Source organism: Marmota flaviventris, chromosome 17 (genome assembly GCF_047511675.1).
Source record: "Marmota flaviventris isolate mMarFla1 chromosome 17, mMarFla1.hap1, whole genome shotgun sequence".
Taxonomy (NCBI): Eukaryota; Metazoa; Chordata; class Mammalia; order Rodentia; family Sciuridae; genus Marmota; species Marmota flaviventris.
In genome coordinates this window covers 34075706-34101009 of record NC_092514.1, presented here as the reverse complement: position 1 = coordinate 34101009, position 25304 = coordinate 34075706, and the positions used below count along the sequence as shown (strand labels likewise).

Below are 25304 nucleotides of genomic sequence, written 5' to 3'. Positions count from 1 at the left end.
GGGATATGTGGAACAGCTGAAATAATACTTTTTTTTGCTTTATTTCAAAGTTTTGGGCAGGACACCTCAAGCCCCACACTCTACACTCGTCCCTGTCATTCCTCAAAATCCTGAAGAGCTAGCGTCCTGCTGCTGGAGAGGTCTGCAGCTGTTTCACATCACCCCAGTGTGTCTCAGACCGCCGTTGGGCGAGATCAGAGAGGGATGGGGCGAAGGTGGAGAACAAAGCAGCTCGCGGGCTAGCTGCGGCCTTCCAGGGCTCCTGGAGAATAGGGGCTGAGACCCTTCGAGGCTCCTCCGGATTCAGGCCTTATTTTCGAGGGCGGGAGTGGAATGGGTTGAAGACGAAGTTCTAGAGCCGGGATCCTCTCACTTCGGCAGCTCGGACTTCGTGATCCTGACTCTTCTAGCTGCAGGTCACACTTGATGAGTGTTAAGCGGGTTTTCCCACTTCCCGCCCTTTGCTCCGCTCCAGGATCCCACCCAGGCACTACTGCTGCGCTCCGCAGGCTGCAAAGACGCGTCAGGACGAATCCTCCAGCAAGGGGGAGGTGGTCTCCGCCCGCCCAGCGACTCGACGCTCTCCAGCAGCGCTCGCACACACAACTTTTCCGGCTTCGGGTGTAGGACGCGTGCGCGCACTCCTGGTTGCTGGGGGCGGAGCGGAGGCGGGGCGAGGCACGGGCGCGCGGTCGGGGGTGGAGGGGGCAGGACAGCGCGCGAGCCCGGGATCTACGTGGGCGCGCTGGCGGCGCCTGGGCGCCAGGGCTCTGGGGCCGAGAGGGCTACGCGTTTCCTCGCTGGTCCAGCGACTGGCCGGGCTGGGATGGCGCCTCCTCAGTCTTTGCCCAAGTTGCTTCTCCTGGCAGCCCTAGCGGGATTCCTGGGTCCCAGCGAGGTAAGGCGACCCGCTCCTGGGCAGGCTTCGGCTCGGGTTCTCAAAGCGCTTTGCAAAAAAGTTCGTCCTGGAAGGGTGGCGCGCGGAGAGGGGACTAGGAGTCCTCCTCACCCCAACTCCGGGCCAGGGAAGGGAGAGAACTGGGCCTTCGCTGAGGCCGACGCCCCAGCTCTGCGCCTTGGATCCACAGGTGGTGGCTGAGACGGTGGAGGAGGCGGGAGCCCATTGTCCCGAGGGCTTGTGGCCTCTGCCCCCACAGGTAGGAGCCCTGGAGGGCCGAAGGAGAAAGGGATGTGAAGAGGTAGCTGCGCTGGCCTCTCTGAACTTTCCACGGTTACACTCTTGGGGATCTCTGCCAGTTCCTCCTGTCTTCAGTTACCAATTTCTCCACCCCAGCACGGGCCTGGAGCCTACTGTCCCCTCTCCATCCCGCACACGGAGTCTGGCAGCTGTTCTAAGCTCTCTTCTTTCCCCATGTGTAGGTGTTACCAAGAGTGACCTACACACAGGTGAGACCAGGGCAGGTAAGTACAAGCAAGGGCCGGCCCATCCTTGATCTCTGCACCTGGGGACAGCTGAGACTCCTGCAGATATCCCCGCTTTTTCTACTTATGAGCTCCATTTCTTACCACTTCCTGCAGAAAGAGGCAAGGTTTCCAGTTCCCCATCCCAGGACAGAGGGCAGACAGTGAACTATAGGCCTGGAGTCCTCTGCAATGCTGTCAGGAATGTTGCCAAATAGCTGGCTTTGTGGCAAGTGGAACTCTGAGGGTAGCAGGAGAAAATCCACCCCAACTCCCCTGTGTGACTGGGAGGTCTTCTGACTTTCTGAGCTCCAGTTTTCTAGAAGAGAGGGTATTAATTTTGTCCCTACCTGTAAGGAGTGAATGAATACTGTGTGATAGCACTTTGGAAGGTTCAAAGTTGTGTCACTTAGGAATGTGCCTCAGATTAGACTTCCAGACTGTGGGTTCAGCTTGCATGGTTGTCCCTGTCTTCGCTGTCACTGGTCACCCTTTCATTAAGTCATTCATTGTTCTGAACCTATCAGTGGCTCCTTATTTCCTGTTTTATCAAGGCTATGCTCCCCTGCCTGTCTTCTCCGGCCTTAATTAAATTAGCTTCATCTAAGTTACATGTCTTTAGTTCCTTTTAGTCATGTTGGTCAGTCATGTTACCCACCACTGGTGGTACCTTTGCTCTTGTTTATTCTCCACACCTGGACTTTCCTGACCTGAAGTATGCAGCTCCCTACCTTCCTGCTATCCATCGCAATCTATCTTCACATGCCAGTGCTGGTGTCACCTCTCCCTGAGACCTTGCCTGATCATGTCTACCTTTTTTCCTTCATTCCCTCTGAATCCCTGTAGCGCTCATAACCTGTCTCTTAATTTAACAACAAACTACTTCGAGTTTTGTTAGTTTGCTCTTTCATTGGTATTAGTTGTTTCCCTGAGTTTCTCATAAATTCCCCGCAGGCAGAATCTAGTTCTCTTTTGGCATCCTCTACAGCATCTAGCACAGTGCTGAGCACCAGCTCAACTCATTCAAAGAATAATGATTGATGAAATATTTTCATCCTGAGATTGTGCACCTGCTGTCTGCATGTCTTGTATTTGGTTGCTCTTGGGAGAATGTATAGATTGGATTAATAAATAGAAGACTTAGTCTTCATTTGGGGGGATGTTTACAATCAAGACTGGGAATCAGTAGAGGTATCATTACAGCTACAGAAAAATATAGCTAAAAAGTACGGTCTGAGTGTAACAGGGTAGCCCAGTCTTGGAAGCTTAGAGGCTCAGCTTTGACTGGTGGTACTTGGTGGAGAGGAGGGATGAAGGGAACACTTAGAGTCTGGCCCAAGGCTTTTTGCCCTTTCCTGGACTCTGAAAGTGAAAGGACCATTGGACTATCCTGGGAGTTGCTTTATAATGGTCCCAAGGATGGGAGAACTTGTGATTCTCTGGGAAGGACCTGGGCCTGGCTTGATGTCTCTGTGCCTTTCCTCCAGGCTGAGGATGTCACCTTCCTCTACCACCCCTGTGCCCACCCTTGGCTGAAGCTCCAGCTTGTCCTCCTTGCCCACGTTTGTGTGGCTAAGCCCTCACTTGCTCCTGACTCCAGCCTCACTCGGGATCGGGTAAGTGGTTGATGAAAGATGGTTGCCTGATTCTGGCAGAAGGTGCAGCCTCATGTGCAGGGAAAAGAAAATTCAGGGGCATCCTTTTTCTCCTCACCTTCATCTCAGATCTAACAGATACCTCTTTCATAGCCCCTGGTGCTGACAGTATGGGGGATGGCACTGGAGATGGCATGGGTAGAACCAGCCTGGGTTGCCCACTGGCTAAAGAGGCGACGGCGGAGGAAGCAGAGGAAAAATGTATGTTTCCACTCTGACAACATTCCTGGGCCTTCTCCTTTGGTGACAACCCCCAGCACAGCAAGGCTATGCAGGAGAGGGTGTGTGCAGGTGAGGGGTGTTGGGCCCAGGCTTGGTTGGAGGTGGGGTCAGTCTGAACAGGGCAGGGGTGACTACTATCTCTTCTCCCCTTAGGCCCCAGCTTTGGCCTTTGCTCTGCGGAGTTGGCGGCCTCCTGGTACAGAGGTGACATCTAGAGGCCCAAGATGGCCTTCTTTGAGTAGTGCCAAGAGGCGGGGGCTGCGTGCTGTCCTTGGTCTTCAGCCCACTCCTTCTGGCCTGAGGATTCCCTTTGCTTCTACATGGAGCTTAAAGGCCCAGCAGCCCATTTTAGGAAACACAGGTGAGGGGAGTAATGCTCTTTCTGTGTCCCCTGTCTCCTTGCTGCCTGGACAGCCTGGACAGCCTGGAAGCAATGCCAGCTCCAGGACGGATGCTCAGATACCCAATAGGCAAGGCAGCTCAGGAGGCTGTGCCTGCCCGAATCAGGCTTCCCCAGCCCCTCGGGCAGCAGGGCCTCCCCGGGTAGCCCGGGGCCCCACCCCACGCACCGAGGAGGCTGCCTGGGCTGCCATGGCCCTGACTTTCCTGCTAGTGCTGCTCACCCTAGCCACACTCTGCACACGGCTGCACCGAAACTTCCGCCGGGGCGAGAGCATCTACTGGGGGCCCACATCAGACAGCCAGGACACGGTGGCTGGTAAGTTATCTCCCCGCCCACCTCCCAGCAAGCCTCACCCCCAAAGGTTCCCTGCCTTTGACTGCGCTCCGCTGCCCATAGCTGTGCTGAAGCGGAGACTGCTGATGCCCGCGCGCAGGGTCAAGCGCTCTCGTCGAAGACCCCTGCTCCCGCCCACGCCAGACAGCGGCCCAGATGGGGACAGCTCTGACTAACTTGTCCCAGTGCTTTGGCTGTGGCCTGCGGGCTCCTCCTCCTGCTGGGCGGCTCCTACCTCTGCCACGTGGGCCAAGTGCAGGGCCGCCCCCTGGCGGCAAACAGAGCGACCCTGCCTATTCATTGCAGAGGCTTCGCTTCCTTGAGGGGTTGGTTGTGGGGAGCAGGGTGGCCAAGGGAAGAGCCATTTCTGCTCCATGGCCTAAACTCCGTTTCTAATTAAATTATTTTGTTAGAACCCGGAGTTGAGCCTGTGCATCCACCAGACACAGCTACCTCTAGGACACTGGCCCATCTCAACAGTGTTTGAGAAGGGGCTTCATTAAAATAGGGTTGGGTTGGGCGTGGGGGGCACATTTGTAATCCCAGAAGACTCCCGGAGGCTGAGGTGGATCACAAGTTGAAGAGGGAGTTGCTAAATTGTCAGCCTCCGCGACTTAGCAAGACCCTGTCTCATAAAAACAGGCTAGGGATATGGTTCAGTGGTCAAGTGCCCTTGGTTTAATCCCCAGTAATCCCTCCCCAAGCAACTGGCATCCCCTCACACATACTGGGCAAGTGCAGTATCACTGAGCCACAACCCCAGCCTTTTTTTGTATCAGGGATTAACTCGGGGCACTTGACCCCTGAGCCACATCCACAGCCCTATTTAGTATTTTATCAGACAGGGTCTCAACGACTTGCTTAGCGCCTCGCTAAATTGCTGAGGCTGGCTTTGAACTCATGATTCTCCTGCCTCTGCCTTCTGAGTTACTAGAATTATAGGCATGTGCCAACGGTGCCCAGCTGCTCCTAGGCACAGGCTTTTAAGGGTTTAGGGGTGTCAGTATCAGTTATGCAAACATTATTTCCAAGCTCCTCTTCCAAAGATGTTTCTGACCCTTAAGGATTTCCCTTGCTCCCTGCCTTTCCAGGTTTCTCTCTCTCCACTTCAGGTCTGCCTTTACTCCCATCCCCAATTCTCTAAGCATCAGAAGCTGGCACATGGTCACTTATTTATTTTTGATACAAATGTACATGACACACATCTTGACAGTCAGCCTACCCACCACTACACAGGTAGGGCCTGGCCTCCTAGGGGAGGCTACAGAGAAGAGCTGGTGGGTGCTGCTGTCTGCCTCTCCAGCCTTCTCAGACTGCTGCCAGGTCCCCACCTTCAGATGGTAGGACCACCATGGGTGTAGAAGTGAGGATGAGTGCTGGCCCACTGAAGTTACAGGGAGGTGGCTCTCAGCTCCACAGCCACCAGCTGAGTGCGGGACCCTGGGGAGCCAGCCCCAGGTGCTCAGTTTTCCACTCGCCAGTACTTTCTCCTCAAGGGAGGAGAGATGGAGGGAAGTGGTGTTGCTTTTAAGTTTTGTAGAGTAGGGATCCAAGTGGAGGCAGTGGTAGGACCACAGCTGGTGACCCCAGCAATCCCTGGTCCCAGATGTGGAAGAGGGAGGCTGACCCCCAATGCTGTTCCCACTGTTCTGCTCCCTTTGCCCCTCAAACCTCCAGATGGGCCAGGCATACAGGACGGCACTGCCGCCCGCACACTCACACGCAGGCACGCAGGGACACTCAAGTTACCACAAAGTTAAAATTAAGAAGTGGGGGAAAGGAGAGAAAAAAAGATTTTTCCAGTGTTTGCTGCTGGGGACCCCGGCACACAGGTTGGGCCTATGACCTAGGCAGGGGCCGTTTGGCATTAAAGGAGAGCAGCAAGGGGGCTGGTGGCTACAGGGCAGGGACATCCTTGGAGATTATGTACAAAGGAGGGGGATGCCCCCGCTCAGCCCCCAATAGGGCTGAAGTGGCTCATGGGGGTGGGGTGCATGTAGGGGGAGCTGCCCCATTTGGAGTGTCCCCATCCAACCCTTGGGTGAGGGTGCCCCAGAGGGTGATGGGCTGGGAGTGATGCCTTGCAGGCCCCTGCACAAAAGAAGGGAGGGATGCTATGTACAGGGGGGAGGTGCATGGAATGTGGGGAACAGAAGCTCCTGCCACCCCACCTCCCCATACTTGGGGCTCAAGGGGATGGGCACCAGGGCACCTGGCTGCCAGGGGAGAGTGGCAGCACTAAGGGCACTTGTGCCAGTGGCTCTGTTGGGGTGGGTTAGTGTCTAGAGTGGCCCAGCTCCCGTGAGGTCCCAGGGTGTGGGTGAGGGCAGGGAGAGTGGTCATTGCTTCTTCTCTCGGGTGGTAATGGTGACCAGCTGCTTGGCAGCCTTGGCGATGTCATAGGCGCACTGGATGACCTGCTGAGTTAGCAATTGGAAGTCCACAGGGGCGCCGGGCTCTGGGGGAACAGTCTTCCGGCACTCACTCTGCAGCCGGTAGGCGCTGGCATTGAGCAGCCGCAGGGAGCTGCGCACGGGCTCCAGGGCTGGCCTCTGAAGGGAGAAATGAGGTAGGTCAGGCCTTGGACTTTTAAGCCATGTTTCTCAATTACGGCCCAGCCTCCGTGTCTCCACCAGGCAGCAGTCAGATTCCCTATGCCTGCCCCACCCCAAGGCCCTCCTCCCACTTTTGTTTCCCTCTGGCCCTGGTACCTTTGGGAAGAGAGAGGCCATTTCGGTCACAGCCAAATGGATCTTTTCTGAGCAGGGCACAAAACTGTAGAGGAGAATGGAGAAGATGGTTTGGGTGAGGGAATGCTCAAGTAAGGGTCCCAGGGACAGAACCAATCTCTCCCTCAACCCTGAACTGGAAGCCAAAAGAAGCCTGAGCCCACTTCCATACCTGTCATGCTTGAACTCCTGCGCAGCTCGCAATAGCTCCTGAATGTTCTTGGTGACCTGCTCTGTCTTTAGGATGACATCCTCAGTGCTGGGAAGCCCAGGGTCGAGGTCTCCATCCAGGCTGTCCAGCTCGGGGTGAAGATCATCGTCCTTGCCCAGCTCTAGGAACCGCTTCCCTTCCAGCCTGAGCCCAGGTTTGGAAAGGAGAAGGATGTTCCAGCCACAGGCAGCTTGCCTGTGCCCATAGATGCTTGTGCCCTCTCCACCTCCTCCCTCTGGGTGCTGGCAGGCCTGGGAAGAGACCTGAGGGTGCCTCACCCAAGCATAGCGTCTCCACTCTGCGTGTTCTCATAGTCACTGTCTGCACCGCTGCCATGGCGGGAAAGCTTGCTCTAGAGGGTGAGGGGAAGGGTGGCAGGTGAGTGTGTGTGTCCCTGGGCCCACAAAGCCCATGTCTCCCACACGGTCCCCAATGGAGCAGAAATATTACCGCATGGCGGCTTCCTTCCTGGGAGCATGACAGCAGCGGGGAGGAGGGAGTAAAGGGCACTGCAGAGGCAGATACCCCCTTCCGGATCTGAAATCCAGGGCAGGGCTCAAGTCAATATCTCCTCCCAGCCCCAGCTCACCCACAGTGAAGGCTGAGACCATGTCTGTCCCAGCATCTAGCACAGCCTGACACCCACTGGGGCTCAAAACCTTCTGGCTGCAATGAACCCACCTTCCCCAGGCCCAGCTTACCCTGTAAAGGCCAGCAGGGACGTGCACTGAATAGATGGCATCATCCTCCAGCTCCTGGGGTGGTAGCACAGTGGGTGTCACGATGGGCCTTGTGGTAGCCCCATCCCTGTTACCCCACCTAAGACCCATGGGCAACTCACAGTGCTGTGGAAAGGCTGTAGCCGTGTGCTGAGTTCGTCCCCAGCTGTGCCCCCAAAGGGCTTTAGGGCAGAGCCTGGCTCATACATGGAGAAGGCCTGGCGGTCCCTGCGGTGGGTGCTCCCGCCAGGCCCCATGGGTGTGTGTTCTGCACGATCACTGGGGAGTGGGGGTGTGGGCATGGGCCCAGGTGGCTGCCGGAGCTGTAGGTTCTCTGCCTGTAGCTTGTGGATCTGTGAGTGCACACAGTGTCCAATGCTGGATACAGGTAGGCACCCCCACCTTTGGGAGAAGGTGATCCCCCCCCTCCAGGAGGCCTAGAAGCCTTCCCCCTACTCCCAGAGAAGCTGCAGCCCTCACCTCCCTTTGCAGCCTCCTGAGCTCATCGCTCAAGCTGCTGTTGACCTTCATGAGCTGTTGCACTTTTGCCTCAGAGGTAGCCAGGGCCTTCTTCAGCTCTAGGTACTCCTGTAGTGTCACTGCCCCATCAGACAGGTCTGAGGAGTCCATGCTCTGTAGAGACAGAAGCTAGTCAGCCATAAGGTCAAGGGCCCTCCAAGCTGCAACCAGCCCATGTGTTCCCAAGGACTTGGGATACAAGACAGGGCTGGGCCTTGATGGGGGCACAGAAGTGGGGATAGTGCTCAGACCCGGGCACGGTTATTCCGAGTGGCACCAGCGCTGCGCAGGGGCTCCTGGTCTGTGTCCTCATCAGAAGCCACACTATCATAGTCATGCTGGTCGTCGAGGTCACTCTGATTCCGCGCAGTCAGCTCCAGGTTGTCTGAGGACAAAAGACCTGTCACTCTGCTTGCTCAGTCACACAACCCACTTATCATGTTCCCATGAGAAGGGAGCCACTGAGGGGAATATCCTGGGACAGTGTCCACTGCCCACATCCCCACTCATGCCCATCCACCTGTGGGGCTGCTCAGGCTCTTGCCCTGCTGCCTCCGCTTGGCCTCACTGAGAATGTCGATGATCAAGGTGGCAAACTCTCGGGCGTTAAAGCGGGCCAACTTCTGTCGTCCCTGTAAGGCAGAAAGGGCCAGGTCAGCATAGGGATAAGGGGAGTATATATGGATGATCCACGTGGATGAGAACAAAGTAGCAAAATAGCACCTTGCCATCTGATCCAACCATAGCTAGAAAACACCAGCCCAACTTCACCTGGTAGCTGTACCTGGAGCTGGGCCAGCATAGTTTCAGGTGCCCACAGAAGCCCTTGGGAAGAGACTGGAACTCTAAGTGCTGAAAGAAGGGCTTCTTTCCTGCTGTAAGATCCCAGTGTCAACACCACCACCCCGCCTTCCCCTCCCCAGGTTGAGAAGACTAGACTCCTAGGAAAGGAAGAGACCTCCTCAGCTCCCTCCCCAGCCTTCTTACCTGATTCCGTGTGGCTGAGTATTCAGGGTTAACTGGCAGGAAGGGCACAGCACTGCGCTCTGTCACCAGGGTGCTGTGGTTTTGGGTAGCCAGCCACACTGTCGGGGAGGGAAGGGAGCAGATCATCCATAGGGTCCAGGCCTCCAGGGCGGAGGTGGGGTCAAGCCTTCCTAGCTCCTCCCTATACCCACCAAGTGGGTGTCCAACAGAGGTGGTCTCCATGCACACAAAGCAAAGTTGGGTGAGGCCCATTAGTGACTGAGGCACAGAACAAGGCCTGTCACGCCAGGCCACATTCAGAATTTGGGCTGGAATCTGGCTGTGGCCAGGAAGGAGTGATGCAGGGGGGCGGAGCAGGACTGGGGAGACAGCCAGAGTATAGATGAGCTCCATTCCAGGGTTGGGGGCGGAAGGAACAGGCTGGCTGCCTCTAGCTCGGCACACCCTGTCCAGTGGGGGAAGCTGCCAGGCGGGCTCACCACTGGCAGAGGCTCCCTGCCAGAACCCTGAGTAGCTCAAACCCCAGCCACCCCTTCTTAGTCCCACTAAAGGATCAGAGAGACCCACATCAAGCCCCAGCCTGTTACTGCAGGTCCCTCTCCCAAGACCTCTGGTGTCCACCCATCACTCACCAGCATCATTTTCTCTTCTATCCACTTCGTCGTACACGTCCATGGCGAGCTCCTCAAAAAGCCGGTTACTGAGCTGGAGGCAGAGGGGGATCCAGGCTCAACCGACCAACCACCCCAGAGTGCCAACAAGGTCAGGATGTTGTGAGACGTGGGGAATGGATCATGTCCTCTGTGCTGCCCAGCCCCAACAGTCTCAGAACTGGAAAATGGGTAGGGGTCTATGTGCTAAGCTCCAGAGAGGAAGAGGACAAGAGGTCAGGCCAGTTAACGCTCTGGGATTCCTAATATGTTGGAGGGCAGAGTCAGGGTCAAAGACAAGAGCAAGGAGAGGTTACAGGGGAGCCCAGTAAGGTTAGTGAGGGGGCAGGAGAGAGGAAGGAGGAGTAATAGCATGGGATGCAGAGGTCAAGAAAGGCAGTTCTAAGTGTCACAGGCCTGTGTGAGCAGACTTACCGCTTGCAGTTTCTTTTTGGCAGCTTTGGCCAATTCTGACAGATCCAGGCTACAGATGAAGAAGGGAGAAGGGGAGAGACCAGATATAAGCAGTGGCCAGGCCCCTGCCAGTGACCTCCCAAACATGCAGGGTTCCCAGGGAGATAAGACCCTGATGTCACACACCAAGCGCCTCCCCGCCCTACCCAACCTCCAAAGCCTGCTGCCCGGCAGGCACGGTATACCTCTGAGACATGCACTTTTGCCGAGATCTAAGTCCAGAGGAAGGCAGCAGAGGGGAGAACAGGACAGAGGCAGCAATTACCCAGGAGCGGGCAGCACACACCTTCTTGTGTCAAGCTCAGACTGGTCTCCACACATACCCAACCCAGAGTGTACAAAAGGGAACTCACCTCCCCCTGACCTCTTATCCTCTGCTTTGCTCTTTCTCCATGACCCGTTCATCCACTGTCTGCTACCTGGGAGTTACCTACAGCCTTCCTAACCCTAAAGTCCTAGCCAAGTTTCCCAGTTCTGCCATAATTTCCTCTTGCCTAGGCCTTTGCAACACTCTCTTAACCCATATCCTGCTTTGAGTCTTGCCCTTAGAACTTTTTCTAGCCAGCAGCCAGGGTGATTTTTTTTTTTTTTTTTTTTGCAGTACTAGAGATTGAACCTGGGGCACTTTATCACTGAGCTATACTCCCAGCCATTTTTACTATTATTTTTTTAAAAAGTTTTTTTTTTAAATTTGTTACATATGACAACAGAATGCATTACAATTCATATTACACATACAGAGCACAATCTTATTATTACTATTACTATTATTATTATTTTGGGGTGTGTTGCTGGGGATTGAACCCAGTCTCATGCATGCTAACCAAGCACTCTATCACTGAGCTCAATCCCCAACTCTCTTTACCTTATTTTATTATTTTTTTTATTATTTATTTTCTTTTTTTAAAGAGTAGGGGACCCCGATAAGAACTGCCCTCTTTTTATTTTGGACAGGATTTGGCTAAGATGCTGAGGCTGGCCTTGATTTGCCATCCTTCAGCCTCAGCCTCCTGAATAGCCTGGATTACAGATGTACACCATTGCATCCCATCAGGGTGATCTGATTAGAAAGCGGTTGGTGGGCATCCCTGTGCTCCTGGAGAAGCTGCACAAAGTAAGGCCTAGCCTTGCAGCTCTCTGGTTGTACTACTCACACCCTGCCTTAAAACATTTCAATAATAACAGCATACTTCATCCAGTTTATCAAAAAGTTCACTTTATTTGCTAAATACTTCACATGCATTTCTTAGTTAATCTTTGCAACAGTCCTGAGCTAGGTTACCCCATCTCTAGGTGAGATAACTAAGGCTCAGAGAGGTTAAGTAGCCTACCTCAAGTCACAGAATCAATAAATAGCAGAGATGACTCTACACATCCATGCTTGGAACTCTGCTCTGGGAATGGCAGCTAAAGCTCACAGGGCTGGTCATTCTCACACCTGACTCTCTCCCGTCTTGTTCCCTGTCTCTCACAGTATGCTCTGGCCACACAAGCTGCCTGCAATTCCTGGACCTCTGTGCCTCTGTTATGCTGCTCTTGCTGTACTCCTCTCAGTGAACTAAGGCCTGGCCAGGCTGCTTCTCTGTCTAGTCTCAGTCCTCAAGGGCAAGGATCGTGTCTGAGTTACCTTTGTGTCTCCAGACAGAAGCGGGCTCTGACGAGGAGCGGGCTCTTCACTGAGTGTACATCCATATGTGGATATGTTTATTACACAAACATGCATGCACACATATCAGGCAGAATCAGATCAGAGAAGTAGGGCAGAATCCTGGGGTCTTAAAACAGAGGAGGTCTGTCTGGGTTTAGGGATCTGACCTGTCCAAGCCTGACCATCCCATCTGCCTACAGCCCTTAGGGAGGAAAGATCCTCTCCCCAGATGGAGACATGAAGATATGGTTATCTGAGGGCCACCAGGTGGCGCCGGCATCTATCTTCTGAGCTGGTTGAGTGGCTAGGGGTGTCCCTCACAGTCGAGGCTCTTGGGGCCTCTAAGATCAGAGGCAGAAATGTCCCATTCATACTCTGCCCAATTTGAGAGGACACAGGGGCCTTGTCAGCAGTCACACAGTAAGCCAGCTCCCTGGAGCCTAACTTCTCCCCATAGAGTGGAGGTTTTTCCTAATGACTGTAAGGCAGGTCAGAACTTAGTAGTCCACCCTCCCAGCCTGGGGCCTTTCTTTGCACCCAAGCCCTTCACGTACTTGGACAATAATATGGTTTAGCTGTGTTGCACATACTGAGCTGACATGTACCTACCCTGGGGAGTGAAGACTGGGCTGTTGAGTACCTGTGCCTCTAGCACCTGGGGATGGAGGGTGGGGTCCCAGGCTGAGACCTGGGGAGGGGCAAGGTGGGGCTCTGGGGTCAGGCACCCACATGGCATCCAGCAGTCTCTAAGAAGGGGCATAAGGTGGGCACTCACCTGTCAGCCATCTGTGGGATGATGTAATGCCCATTCTTGTGATCTGAACAAAAATAAAAATGCCAAGTCACTGATGTTGGGTGGCTTAGGCAGCTCAGAGCCCACCTCACTTCTGAGAGCAAGGCTTAGCACCCAGAAAGTGTCAGGGGAAAGGGAGGAGGGCAACCCAACCCAAGAGAACTGGGAACTGGCTGGAAGTTAGGCCCACCCCCATTCCCTGGCCCCAACATGCTGCAGCCCAGAGCCTGCAGCAATTTCACAGGAGCTAGTTGCCTAGCAACACTGTTCCCCAGCTGGCTTTGTCACTATGGCACCTGCCGCTGGGGTGTGTCTGGGTCCTACCTGCCTGGCCCAGTCATGCCCACTCTGTGCTCTGCTCACCGGGCTTGCGTCCACAGAGGTAGAAGGCCAACCTGTCAGTGAGCTCATACTGGCACTCGACTAGCCTTTCCGCCAGCTCATGGTGTCCCGCCTGCCTGTGGGGAGGGGGCATGGCTCAGCCCTGCAGCAGCAGCCCACTCTCCACCACCCAAGCCTCACCCTTCAGCTGACCCTCACCTGGCATAGTCGATGGGTGTGCGGCCATTGACATCAGGGGAACCAGGATCAGCCCCATACACCACCAGCAACTCGGCCTGCAGTGTCTGCCCTGCCTTGGCAGCCACATGCAGAGGTGTGGTGCCCTTCTCTGGATGGAAGAAGTTGGCCTGAGCACCCAGGGACAGCAGGCGTAGACATGTCTCCAAGTTGCCTGTCCGCACACTAGAGTGCAGTTGCTGTAAGGAGCAAAGCGTGCAGTAAATATGTGAGTGTGCAAGGTACATTGCCAACACCCAGGCTGTACCTGGCCCAGGCTGCTCCTGGGACTCGTACCAGCTCCAAGGGGCCCAGCCAAAATTGGGTCATGTCAGGGAGGACAGAGGGTTTCCCTATTCAGAGTTAATGCCAATTAATAGTTATTGACAATCATCACATACCACATGCTGTGTGCTCTGCTTGCGACAGACATTACCTATGAGGGAGATACTGTTACTATATTTTATAGATGAGAAAACTGACTGCCTAAGAAATTGTCCCAAGATTTCCCAGCTTTCAAGGAACAGCTGGGGGAGTCTAGCTTTACATGACCACTTGGAATCTGAAGAGTCTTTGACACTTCCAGCTTGACAGAGCAGTCTTACCCCCTCACTGTGCCCTGTTTTCCCCTACCTGGCTGCTTTGGGGGTATAATGCTCAGTGGTAATGAAGGAGAGGCCTCAGGGTGTCATGGGTCTGGGAAAAAGAGAAAAGGTCTATCCATCCATTGTGGGGCCCCTCGAACCTTGCTGAGGTCTTTGGCGGTGACCCCATCATCATCCCGGCAGGGAAGCTTGTGCACAAACGCCAGCATCTGGTACTTGGCCCTGATGAACTCTGACTTGATGGGGCTGCATGGGGCACACAGGAGGCAATGGGGAGCAGGGCCAGAGAGGCTGGTCATCTGGCCACCTCCCAGGCCTCTGTACCAGAGTACACAGCACTGCCCACCACCCTTGCAGCCCCACTCACTGGACTTTGTCTTGGGGGTTGGCTTTGCGCCGGCCGCTCTGTACTTGTGCGGGGTCCAGCAGGGAGTGCTCCCAGATGGAGTTGGCCCCATTGCTGGCGAGCGTGTGTACCATCTGCAGGGAAGAGATGCCAAGTGAAAGAGTGCCCACTGCGTGCCGGGCACTGGGGGAAACACGCCTTGAGTGCCTGCCATGGCTAGAAACAGTACTAAGGGGCCTACTTTGTGCCTGGCACTGCATGCCTCCATCCAGTCAGGCCACCCAAAGATGAGGATCCTGTTTAACACTTTAGGTTACACGGTGAGTGTGCCAACATTCAGAAACATTAAGCAACTTGCTCAATGCCACCTGTCCAATCTAATAAGTGGCAAATGTGGTTTAAAAGGTTCCTTTCTATATGGGGTAAGCAGATGGGTAGAAAGGGTTAGTATCAAACAGGCACAGTCGTACACATCTGTAATCCCAGGGGCTTAGAAGGCTGAGGCAGGAGGATTGCAAGACCAATCTTAGCGATTTAGCAAGTCCTTAAGGACTTAGTGATACCCTGTTTCAAAATAAAACAAAAAAAGGCTGGGGATGTAGTTCAGTAGTTAAATGACCCCGAGTTTAATCCCTGGTACCAAAAAAAAAAAGAAAAAAAGTAAGGGTTAGGAATCAGGCTCTACCCAGGTGGGCAATGCCTCTAAAAGCTGCTGATCCCAGATAGGTATATAGTAGGTATGAAGGAAATATGCCCAGGCTCAGCACACTGTCTGTGGGAAGAAACACCCAGCCCAGCCCTGTACCTGCAGCAGAGTGGGAGGCCAGGCGCTATGGCGAAGGTGCTTGACGATGGAGATGTGGCGTCCCAGGCTGCGGTGCACACTGCAGCACTCATCACACACCAGCACGCCCCTGCTGATGGATGCCCAGCCAGGGTCTGGGGAAAGAAGGCAAGGGTCAGCTGGAGATGAACAATAGGTGAGACCTCCTGAGTACCTGCACTGGGCCCATACTATGCTTAGTGCTTTGTGTATACACAGTCACTCAGTCCCTAGTAGTCTAGGAGCTGGGTTAACAATGAGGGACTCCCTCATTCAGGCTCACAGCCGGGGACTGACAGAGCCACACCCTTTCTTACACCTGCTCCTGTGGGGACCTAGGATCCCCAGGGCTCGTTCAGTGGGTAAAGCTTCCTGTCCTGTAGCCACCACTACAGATCCCACAGCCTTTCCTCAGGGAGCAAGGTTGCTGCCCTAGTCTCCTCCCAGGAAGGCAAGAATCCCCTGTGGGATGTGGCCTTGACATCATGTGCCAGAGAGCCCAGGGTACCCCTCCTCTTCTGGGGCAGTACCATATTTCTCCTACATGCATGGTTCTGTTGTGCCGCAGACTGGCTGAGCACAAAATAACCGAGCCGCCACGAGGCACTTGTAGGTTCAAACAGGAACTACTTTATTGCCAGAACTTTCACCGGCACTCCACCGCGCATTCCCAGGGAACTCTCTCAGCCTTCTACCAGGCTCCGCAAGAACTCAACGGGGAACTCCACCGAGAACTCAAAAGTAGCGAACTCAAAAGTAGTGGGCGCCCGAGGCAGCTGGAGCCGCCCTATTGCAGGAGAGCAGGGGTCTATATACAACTGAATACACAGCCTGTTTCAATCCAGCATCATCCAGTCATAGCAATTATACACAGCTTAACTTAATTATCATCATCTTAATGGCTTGCTGGTGTCACCTCTCAGCCACTCCTTCTGGCAAAATGCCAGGCACCAACCCAACTCGGCTGTGGCTCTCAACACTGTTGGAACCTGCTTGACAGATCACATTGCTCCACAGGCTCCTGCTCCTGCCCTTGCACTAGCAGCTGAGAGGCCCTTTCAGACCTGAGCCTCCTTACCACCATTATTGTGGGCTGGACCCACTTCCAAGAAGGATGAATAGAGCAAAGGAACAAGTCAGGTGCTTTGTAGTTGAGGCCTCTTACAACTGCCAGGCATAGGAGGAAATGCTGTCCTGCTTTACAGATGAGGATATAGTGGCTCAGAGATGTCAGAGGTCTTGCTCAAGGTCACAGAGCTAATGAGTAGAATTGGTAAGATGTGAACCCAAGCATTTTGACTCCCCAAACCAATTCAGGTCTACATACTTGCTGATTCCCTCTGCCCCTACAGCCCTGGATGGGCACAAGCTTGGGAGCCACTATCTACTCCTTAGGGAGAAGTACACTTTAGAAACAAGAAGTGCTAGGATGGGGTGGAAGCCCCTGGGGTCCTTCTGAAGGGCAAGTAAGATGCCACCCATCTTGGGCCCCTCAGGAGAGGGGGAGGAGACAGCTGCATACAACTCAGGCTGTGGAAAGGTCACTGGGGAGAAAGCAGTCATTGTGTGTAGCCCAAGAGGGGGCAGGGAGCTTCTCTCCCAGATACTCGGCTCTGCCCAGGCCCCCGCCCCAGCTCAGGAAGTCCTTTCCTGGGGTGGTGGCAGCAGCTGCGATGAGATGAAGGAGATGACTCTTGGCCTTGCACTGTAGTGCTCAGGGTGCCCAATAGTGGTCCCCCAAAGAGGGAAACAGGCTTGAGATGATGAGATTCTCTCCCAACCAGGAGATTCTAAGGCCCTTCCCCAGAAGGACACCCATCAAAATTTCCACAATTGTGAGCAGACTAAGGGTCTGAACTTTGCCCATGGCCAGTGTCCCCCAATAAAGAATGGGAACACTAAGTGGAAGAGAGCTCAGTCTTTGTTTGGGCTTAGGGTTCTTTAGGGACCCCACAAAACAGGGCAATGAGGGATGCACAAGGCAGCTGTCATATACCTTCCTAGAAGGCTGACAGCAGGGATTCATGAGGAAGGAACCAGCCATCTATGACAAGAGGGGGAGCCATAGGGCACACTTTTGTATTGGCTTTACCAAAACAGTAATGTATCCCAAGCATGGAAACCACCCTCCCGACTCTCAAATACCACTGGGTCAGGGGGTCTGCTTGCCAGTCACCTCCGGCAGCCCAGGCAGGAAGCGGGAAATGATGCAGCCTAAATTCCTCTTGTTGAAATGGTGGGGTTTCCTGTAAGTGGGGAGCCGCCCAGGCCAGGATCATAAATGGGCTGCCCCGAGGCCTCCACCCCAGGCTTGTTGCTCTACCAGACAAGCTAAGACTCGAAAGGCCAGCTAGATATCCAGCGCCAGTGGCCCCAGAGTTCTAAACTGTGGGCAGACCAGACATGGTAAGGCTCTTGACATGGCAATCTCTAAAAGACCAGGACCAGAGGAATATGGTCCAAGGCTTTGTTTGGCAATAGAGACAGCCCAGCTTGAGAATGCTCCTCTCTCCTCTGTGATGATCTGAAACAGGAAGGGTGGGCAGGAGACACTGTCCTGGTCTAGGCCACACTGCTGCCAGCTCAGTTCTGAGTTCTGGATGACATAGAAGGGGAGCCTACCCTAACCATTCTACCTACACCATCTGCCCAAGTGGCTTTGGGTCTACTAAACAGAATCCTTAAACCCCACCTGGGCCGGTTCCCAAGCAGAAGGGTCAGGTAGAGTTTCTTTCTTTTTTTTTTTTGTACCAGAGATTAAACCCAGGAGCACTTAACCATTGAGCCACATCCCCAGAGACCCTACTGCTCTTTTTTTTTTTTAAGTTGCTTAGGGACTCAGTAAGTTGCTGAGGCTGGCTTTGAACTTATGATCCTCCTGAGCCACTGGGTTTACAAGCATGTGCTAGGACCTAGCAAGAGTTTCTGAAAGTCAAACAGCTATTGAGTTTAAGGAATCCTTGCTCCTAAGAAGCTCCTTGGACCAAACTTGGGGGAGAAGGAACAGGGAATGTAAGTGTTAAAGGGGAGGTGGTAGCTTCCTTCTGGCTCCATAGTCAGGGTGTGGGTCTGGTATGTGTGAATAGGCTGCAGGAGGGATCATGATAAAATGTTAAACTAGTGTCAACCCCAAGGGAGCCTCTACTAAGGTGAATTCATGCCACTACCTAAAGCCATCAGTGGCTTCTAGGGCCAGTAGGTCTGTATAGAAATACCAGCTTCAGGCTTTCCTCTCCTGAGCTAAAGGCCAGATCCTCAGTAGGCAAGAGGGAAAGCAGTCAAGAGTGGGGACAGAGGTGAGACTGGTGGTTACCTTTGGTGATATGGACTGGGGAGGGGTAGAAGGAAGCCCCTAAGAGTAATGGAAATGTTCTGCACCTTGAGCACAGTGGTATTTTCATAGGTTTACACAGGTGTGAAAATCCACAAGAGGAACACTAAGGTGCAGGTATGTCTGTGAGTTATACCTCAGTAAGAAGAAGAAAAGCCCAACATTTACCCCATCCCAAAAGCTACATTAAGAGAAATGAGCCTACAGGTTAACTTGCAACATGTCTCCTGTCAGTGGCCTGCCCACCTACAGGATGGGGATCTTGAGGTCTTCATGCCTGTGCCCAGGGTTCCCATGGGGTAAGTAGGTTCTTGAGTGACAGGCCAGGAAGCTTGGGACGGAGGCCATGTGTCAGGGTGGGTGAAGACAAAGGAATGGGGAACCAACATTCTCCAGGATGCTTCAATGCCTGCTCCTCTCCTGGACTCCCAAGGCAGGCAGGGATGCAGATATCACTGTTTAGGTAGCACAAACTGCCATAGCAGCTGTCTTGCACCGTACATTAATCCCTGGGTGATGGGGCCCTTTGGGCATAGGCTGCATTACCTCTCAGGTCCATCAGCCCCTCTCCCCCAAATGAACCAATTATGAAAAGGCCATGATGCCACCCCTGGGGCTCAGACTGTAGGGTTTCTATCACTGTGAGAGAAGCTAGTGACTGAGTGGAGTCATGCACCAAGAAGGTTGGCACTGGGTCTGGACTCTAAACTGCTGGGTATCCTCATGTCTCTTTTGCCCAAGATGCTACAGGCCCAGATTGAGAATGCCACTGCTGCCAGGGCCAGCATGGTAGGGTAGGGGTATGGTATAGTCCTGAGAAGCTCTGAAACACTGGGACTTGGGGAGTGCCTGCCATGTGGCAGACACCATGCTATGTGCTGAGGTGGGATGATGAGTAAGACTTTGTCAATATCCTGCTCACCTCATTATCTTCTTGGTGAGGTGAGGGCCATCCTGGATCAGGGGAAAAGGAGGTACCCTGGGCACAAATGCCTCTGAGAGCAGAGCTGCCAAACACATCTGATGAATACTATTCCTCTCCCCAAGGCCACCGGGCATCCAGAGACTCCAGTGACACACTCACAGGGAACGCAGAAAGGACAACTGTTTTGCTGATATTGCTCTATAGCCTCTGCCCCAGAATCAGGAGCACAGATTCAGAGACTGGGGGTGGGGTGGGGGCTTGGAATCCATTTCTACTCTAATTCCTTTGCCTCACAGTTGAGGAAACTGAGGCCCAGAGTGAGGAAAGTCTTTCAGTGAATCACAGAGTAAACTGGAGAGAGGCAACACCAAAATTCAGGCTACCTGATGAGGTGCCTGCCTACTAAACCTCTCCCTCCCCTAACAGTGGTATATAACAGCTGGGGACAGAGAGAAGGAAGACAAGGTCTCCTCTTACCCTTTCCATTCCCAGACCTGACCATGGTTGGGGAAAGGGAATCACAATTTCTAGCTAATTTGGGGTAAGGACACTTTAGGGCTATCCAAACCAAGAGAGGATACAATGAGATATCTTGTGCCAGTGCTTCTGCAAGGTATCCATAGCTCCCAAATGCTCTAGCTTGGAGCACAAGAACTAATAGGCCATCTGTGGGGCCCAAATTGTTGGGATCTGAGGCTTTCCAAGAAGTGAGTGGCTTGAAGTTAAGGGCCCACACAATAGCACCCTATACTTTCACAGTCTCCTTGGAGTTCACAGACCCTCTGAACCTGCCCAGGAAGATAATTCCTTTTCTAAAGAAAGGATGGTCAAGGTCCAGAGCTTCCTTCCCCAGACCAGCTGAGTCCCTATCATTGCTTGTGTCTTCCCATATCATAAGGGAGCAGCCTCTTGGGTCACTGCCCCTCACTTCCTCAGCAAGTCAAGGAGTTTTAAGCTGGAAAGGAGAAGGAAAACACTGCATAAGTACAGCCAGAAGGCGAGCCAGGAAACCAGCTGGATGAGGAGAGATCTGGTCACCCCTTGCCACTACTCTCTACCCTCTACCTAATTCTGGCCAAACTGGGCTAGAAAACCAAAAAAGGCTCCTGTCCAGACCAATGACACGATTGGTCAATGCCAAGACCACTTTCCCAGGCAGGCCTCACTAGGAACAGGAAAAGCCAAATCCAGCTGTTCCCAGTTAACCAGCATGCCAGGGGATGCTTCCGGAAGAAGATGCCCTGGCTCGGACTAGCCCTGAATACCAGGCCCTACAAGGAGTCCCAGCTTTGGAAACCAGAGGCAGGGAGTCTTAGGAATAGCCATCCTCTCTGGCGCTCCTGAGGCAACTGTATCTAAGCCCCCTGGCTCATCTGCCCCTTGCCCTCTGCCACCCCAGCGAGCATGCGGACCATGCAAGCAGCAGGTGCAAGACGTGGGGGTGGCACTGAGACGACACAAAAAACGGACTCGCGCCCACCTCCTAAATCCTGCCGGCCTCTGCCGGAGCCCTCCAACCGCCCTAAGCTGGCGCTTCCGTTTGGATACCGAGATGGAGGTGGAGAGGCAGCTAGCTGCCCGCCTCCCTCAAACTGAGGGGAGGTGGGAGGCGGCGCCGGGAATGTCCTACCTCACTCGTCCACGGACTCTACCGATTAGGAGCCCCTCAGGCCGACCCTCCGCCAAGGACGCGGCTCCGCAATGGCCACGGCTGGGGCTGGGGCCGAGGCCTGAGGCCGCAGCCCCCCGCCCCGCCCTCCGGCCCGGCACAGCACACCCTCCAGGCCCCGGCGCCCGCCCGGCGGCGGCCTGGGTGTGCGGTCCCGCCCCCGGCCCAGCCAGCTTACCCGGAGCGCTGCAGTCCGCACACACCTCCGCTCGCGGCCCCTTCCGGGACATCCTCAGCGGCGACGCGGCCGCAGCCCTCTGGGCCAGCGTGGGGGGCGCGGGCAGCGGGCCCGGGCGGCGGCGGCGGCCCTGCTGCCCGGCCCCGCTCCCGCAAGGCCCCTGGTAGGCTCCGCGCGCCCAGCCAACCGTCCGCTCCTGGGGCTGGCCCGGAACCCGCCGTGCCCGCCTGCCCGCTCGCCCTCGGCGCCCTCCGCCCCGCGCCACCCCACCGCCGCTCGCCGCTCGCTCTCCCCGCCCCCTGCGCGGCTCCCGGCCGCTCCTGCAGGAAGCGGCGCAGGCCCTGCCCACCGGGGGAGGGGCGGCCCACACCCCCACCCCGCCGCCCGGCGCTGCCGGCCGCGCCTCCCGGAGAAAGGAAGCCGGGAGCGCGGGCGGGAGGGGGCGGGGGTCCTTAAAGGGACCGCGGCCGACGCAGGCTGCGTTGCCTGCAACGGTGGCCTCTGCTCCGGCGCTCCCCAGGCCCGGAGGCTGTGTGAGTCATTCTTATGGTCTGCTCCCTTTCACTTTCGGCGTACGTGTTGAGGGCGGGGGTGGTCCTGAGACGCTTGGCCCCGCGACTGTGAGCCAAGTCGTGTGGAGATCCGAGAAGGGAGGAATGAGCTGGAGGCCTGGGTCCCCTCCCCATCAAAGGGGCTGTGCCTTGGGGTACCCATCTATCTTTGGTTGGGGCGATGTTCGCCTCCAGGTTCCCCGTGTGTCCACATCTGTGACTAGGTGGGTATCTGGTCACACCCTTGCTCTGTATGCACACTGCCAACAATATGGATGCCCAGGTACCAGAGAGGTCATGCAGTGTGTCCCCCTGCATCCAGACTAAAAATACATTTATCCCTTCATTCTTGCTTCCATTTGGATGTTTTTAAAGCCCTCCTGAGGAGTGACCAGTGTGCCTGTATGCATTAATATCCCCCCCCCTTTTAAAATCTGCTTTGTATGTATACATGGTGTTTCTAGGCCACCAGAGGTGTGTGTGTACAGAGACTGTGCATATAATACACAGGCCGTTTCTTGTGAGGCCTTTCTTCCTAGACTTCACACGGAGAGGAAGGAGGGGACATTGTGGGGGCCCGGCAGAGAGCCCAAGTACCGGCCGCACGTGGGTGCACCCTGGCACTGAGCATGCTCCCTCATACACGTGTGCCTCTTGTGGCCCTAGCCCCCATCCCTGCAGCAGCAAAAGGCCAGTGCTTTCTGCTTGTGGGGAGAAGGCAGAGGTGCCCAAGACGAGGCCTGGGGGCCAGCTCAGTGGTGACACAACTAAGGAAGAGCTTCCCCCGCCCCCTCCCCGCCCCCGCGCCAAGGGACTCCTGCTCAATAACAGGGCAGGGGTTGGGGGGAGTCCTTGGGCATGGTTCCTGAGTGGGTCGATTTATCCCAGCGGTGCCAGAGCAGCAGTGACTTGTAGGTGGGCAGACTCCTTCCCTAGGGAAGACAAGTAATGCTTATGAGTCACACCACCCGAAATACATGCAAAGCTGCCTCCATCGCCTTTCACTGCAGCCCAGATTGACAAGTTTGTTTGAAATTGCGATCCACGGGATATATTTATAATCGCACCTTAAAAAAAATTAGACTTCTCCTCTCCCCAGCAGCTCAGCTGGTGGGGTTTGTGCAAGCAGATAAGTCGCGGGTGTGTGTTTGAGGGGCGGGAGAAGCACCACCTGCAGTCCCTGTGGTGCACTCGCTCCAAGGAGTCCAGGGGCTTCGAGCTCCAATGGGAGGAGGGGTGCACTGGAGGAGTGGCCTGGAAGCCAGTACTGGGCGCTCAGCTCACGTACGGTGGCCGCCTGTTCACCCCCGATCGACCCCCAGCTATGGAATTTCATTTATTAAATGTCGAGGCGGCTGCTGGCAGTCCAGCCGCTTGGTTGTCTTTGTTTCTTCGCTGTGTGGGCGCGTCTGGAGCACGTGGCAGCCAGAGCGCTCAGACCAAGGAGAAAGCGACTTGGGTTTAGTGTCAATGGCCGCCTGGCAAAAAGAGAACCGGGCTGCCCAGGGAACAGTTGCCTTCGAATCCAGCATGAACCTTCCTTTTCTTCGGGTTCGGGGTTGTGCAGAGAAAGAAGAACGATTCACCCCCTGTCCCCACCCATCTCCTGGTTGGCCCCTGGATTGGTCTTGGCATGGACACACTGTCTAAACTTTGTTCCTGAACCCCTAGCCTCGTCATAGCGAAGCTTCTACGCTTGAAGCTGGGGAATAAAAAGATTTTGGATTTCTCGATGGAGATGTCACCACCCCAGGAAGCGGGACAGCTAAAGTGGAACCACACACAAGAGTCTAAAAACAATTTAATGAGATGTACAGGCATTCTATTCTCCAGGCCGCTCCTCGACGCCCCTCCCTCGCTTTAGCCCTACCCATCTCGGGCTGCAGCCACGACACTCTGCTGACCCCTAGTGGTGAAGGTGGGCAGCGGTTCCGAGATCCCGACACGCCAGCTGACTCCTCCCAGGCTGGAGAAAGGGGCGAGGCAGTCTGCTCCTCCCTCATCCTTTCCCGCCGGGGCCTGGCACCAGAGGGTGTGGAGGAGGAAGAAGAGAAGACCACACAAAGAAACCTGAGAGAGGCGTGGGAATTTGCAAGCTTTTTCTGGCACCTCCCACACAAACACTTCTTGGATTGTTGTTCTAAGTAGGGCTGATGTGGAATCCCTTTTTCCTGCCTTGTTTTAAGGTGGGCTCAAGAAGGCACTGGTTGTACCACCTGTCTCAGTCAGTGTCTGGTTGTACCACCTGTCTCAGTCTGCCTGTTTGTGGGAGGGAGGTGCCCGTTTCCAGGGCAATTATTATCCTTAGCTCACCCCAGGAGGTAGTATCCAGTCTGTTTTTAGAGGTGAGTGGAAACAGAAGATGTGAGCATTTGCTTAAGATCCAGCAATTAGGAAGGAGGTATTCAAACTCAGGTCTCTTGACATCATAGTTCCTCTTTCCTTCAGGGGCTGGGCCAAGCCTCTCGATTCTTCCAGCTCTTGCAACTGGCGGCTCCAGAGGCCAATTCCACTTTTACCACACCCTCTGCAGGGACCGTTCTGGAAGGACCTCTGCCCTGGGTCATCTAGGGAGGAAGCAGTCTGGAATCAGTAAATTTCCCTTATTGAGGGGCCCACATGGGGGTAGAGGTGGGGAATTGCCACCTGCTGCTTTCTCCGCCCAACCTCACTCTGGTTCTTGCTGAGCAATCATCTTTCCAGTGTCATGTGTGGAATGTGAGTTTATTTCTAAGAGGGCAGGGAATATCTTGAGGAAATATTTCAGGTGCTAGACCCTTGGCTTCTCCGGTGTCTCTGGTACTGATTCCCTGCATCTTTCTCAAGTGTCCTGCATAAGCCACTCTCTTCTGGGAATCTGGAATTCTCCTCAAGGCCCTGGGACCCGTGCAGGATTCTAAAGGCCACACCTCCCTCCGGCCCCCAAATGGTCATGTGGCCTGTAGCCCCCTCCCTCTCTAGTAAAAGGCAAAATGCCAGCGGGAAGAGGCGTGCCCCAGCCCACCCGGCGTCAGGGGAGTGCCTCGGTTTCGCCAGGCCCGACTCCCTGCCTACTCTCTTAGGGAATCGGTACAGTGCGAGACCCTCTCTGGTCACCCGCCACGCTCGGTTCCACGAGACGGACTACAAGCCCCATGATGCCGCGGGGCCGAGCTGTAACAAGCTCTGCCCCGGGAACCCGGGTCCCCTCCTCTCTCCCGCTAGTCCCTGCATCCCTTGCCGGCCGCTCGGGCTGAGCGCCGGGCTATGCGGCTGCGGGGAGCCGGAGGCTGCGGGCGCGCGTCCCTGCGGCGGCGGCGGCGTCTTCGGGGCCCGCGCCCCGTGCGCCCCCGCTGCAGGCGCCTGCTCCCTCAGCGGAGCGGAGTCTTTGTGTGCGGGGGTGTGGGAGGCGACGCGCAAGTCCGCGCCGCGCCGCCGAGTGCCCGCTCCCTCCCAGGGCGGGTGGGGGCCTCTCCGCGCCGCCAGTCGCCGCCGCCGCCCCGCGAGGACGCCGGCCGCCCGCGCCGCCCGCACCGCGCCGGGCGCGTCGCCCCCGCCCGCTGCCGCCGCCGCC

At 55.2% G+C, this 25304-nt stretch overlaps 2 protein-coding genes across 4 annotated transcripts; one reads left to right on the top strand and one right to left on the bottom strand.

Annotated features, from left to right (window-relative positions):
- The first annotated feature begins 714 nt into the window (after positions 1 to 714).
- Tp53i13 (tumor protein p53 inducible protein 13) lies at positions 715 to 4450 on the top strand. 2 transcript variants are annotated; one of them, XM_027924543.2, is made up of 7 exons: positions 715 to 898; positions 1089 to 1157; positions 1381 to 1422; positions 2910 to 3038; positions 3171 to 3368; positions 3453 to 4017; positions 4099 to 4450. In XM_027924543.2, exons 1-7 carry the CDS (start codon positions 827 to 829, stop codon positions 4209 to 4211), a joined length of 1188 nt encoding a protein of 395 aa, XP_027780344.1. In that variant the 5' UTR covers positions 715 to 826; the 3' UTR covers positions 4212 to 4450. The 2 variants fall into 2 exon arrangements, with proteins under 2 accessions (XP_027780344.1, XP_027780345.1); XM_027924544.2 differs by lacking the exon at positions 1089 to 1157.
- A 745-nt stretch (positions 4451 to 5195) lies between these two features.
- Git1 (GIT ArfGAP 1) lies at positions 5196 to 21440 on the bottom strand. Of its 2 annotated transcripts, XM_027924438.3 has the most exons (20): positions 21201 to 21440; positions 15080 to 15213; positions 14296 to 14408; positions 14069 to 14174; positions 13306 to 13523; positions 13129 to 13223; positions 12748 to 12790; positions 10286 to 10334; positions 9833 to 9905; positions 9201 to 9298; positions 8734 to 8845; positions 8465 to 8598; positions 8175 to 8327; positions 7817 to 8047; positions 7677 to 7730; positions 7426 to 7512; positions 7254 to 7327; positions 6937 to 7119; positions 6747 to 6810; positions 5196 to 6587 (listed from the first exon to the last, which is right to left on the bottom strand). In XM_027924438.3, exons 1-20 carry the CDS (start codon positions 21250 to 21252, stop codon positions 6375 to 6377), a joined length of 2286 nt encoding a protein of 761 aa, XP_027780239.1. In that variant the 5' UTR covers positions 21253 to 21440; the 3' UTR covers positions 5196 to 6374. The 2 variants fall into 2 exon arrangements, with proteins under 2 accessions (XP_027780239.1, XP_071460008.1); XM_071603907.1 differs by lacking the exon at positions 7426 to 7512 and having other exon boundaries at positions 21201 to 21345.
- Between the last annotated feature and the right edge of the window lie 3864 nt (positions 21441 to 25304).

What these genes read in the sequence shown, in the direction of transcription:
- Tp53i13 (XM_027924543.2), top strand. Translation starts at nt 827, where the DNA reads ATGGCGCCTCCTCAGTCTTTGCCCAAGTTGCTTCTCCTGGCAGCCCTA. An exon ending in CACAGGTGAGACCAGGGCAG is followed by an intron (nt 1,423 to 2,909) that starts GTAAGTACAAGC and finishes CCTTTCCTCCAG; the next exon opens with GCTGAGGATGTCACCTTCCT. An exon ending in CAGCCAGGACACGGTGGCTG is followed by an intron (nt 4,018 to 4,098) that starts GTAAGTTATCTC and finishes CGCTGCCCATAG; the next exon opens with CTGTGCTGAAGCGGAGACTG.
- Git1 (XM_027924438.3), bottom strand. Translation starts at nt 21,252, where the DNA reads ATGTCCCGGAAGGGGCCGCGAGCGGAGGTGTGTGCGGACTGCAGCGCT. An exon ending in CCGCCAAAGACCTCAGCAAG is followed by an intron (nt 13,524 to 14,068) that starts GTTCGAGGGGCC and finishes TGCTCCTTACAG; the next exon opens with CAACTGCACTCTAGTGTGCG. An exon ending in CCTCTGTGGACGCAAGCCCG is followed by an intron (nt 12,791 to 13,128) that starts GTGAGCAGAGCA and finishes ATTTTTGTTCAG; the next exon opens with ATCACAAGAATGGGCATTAC.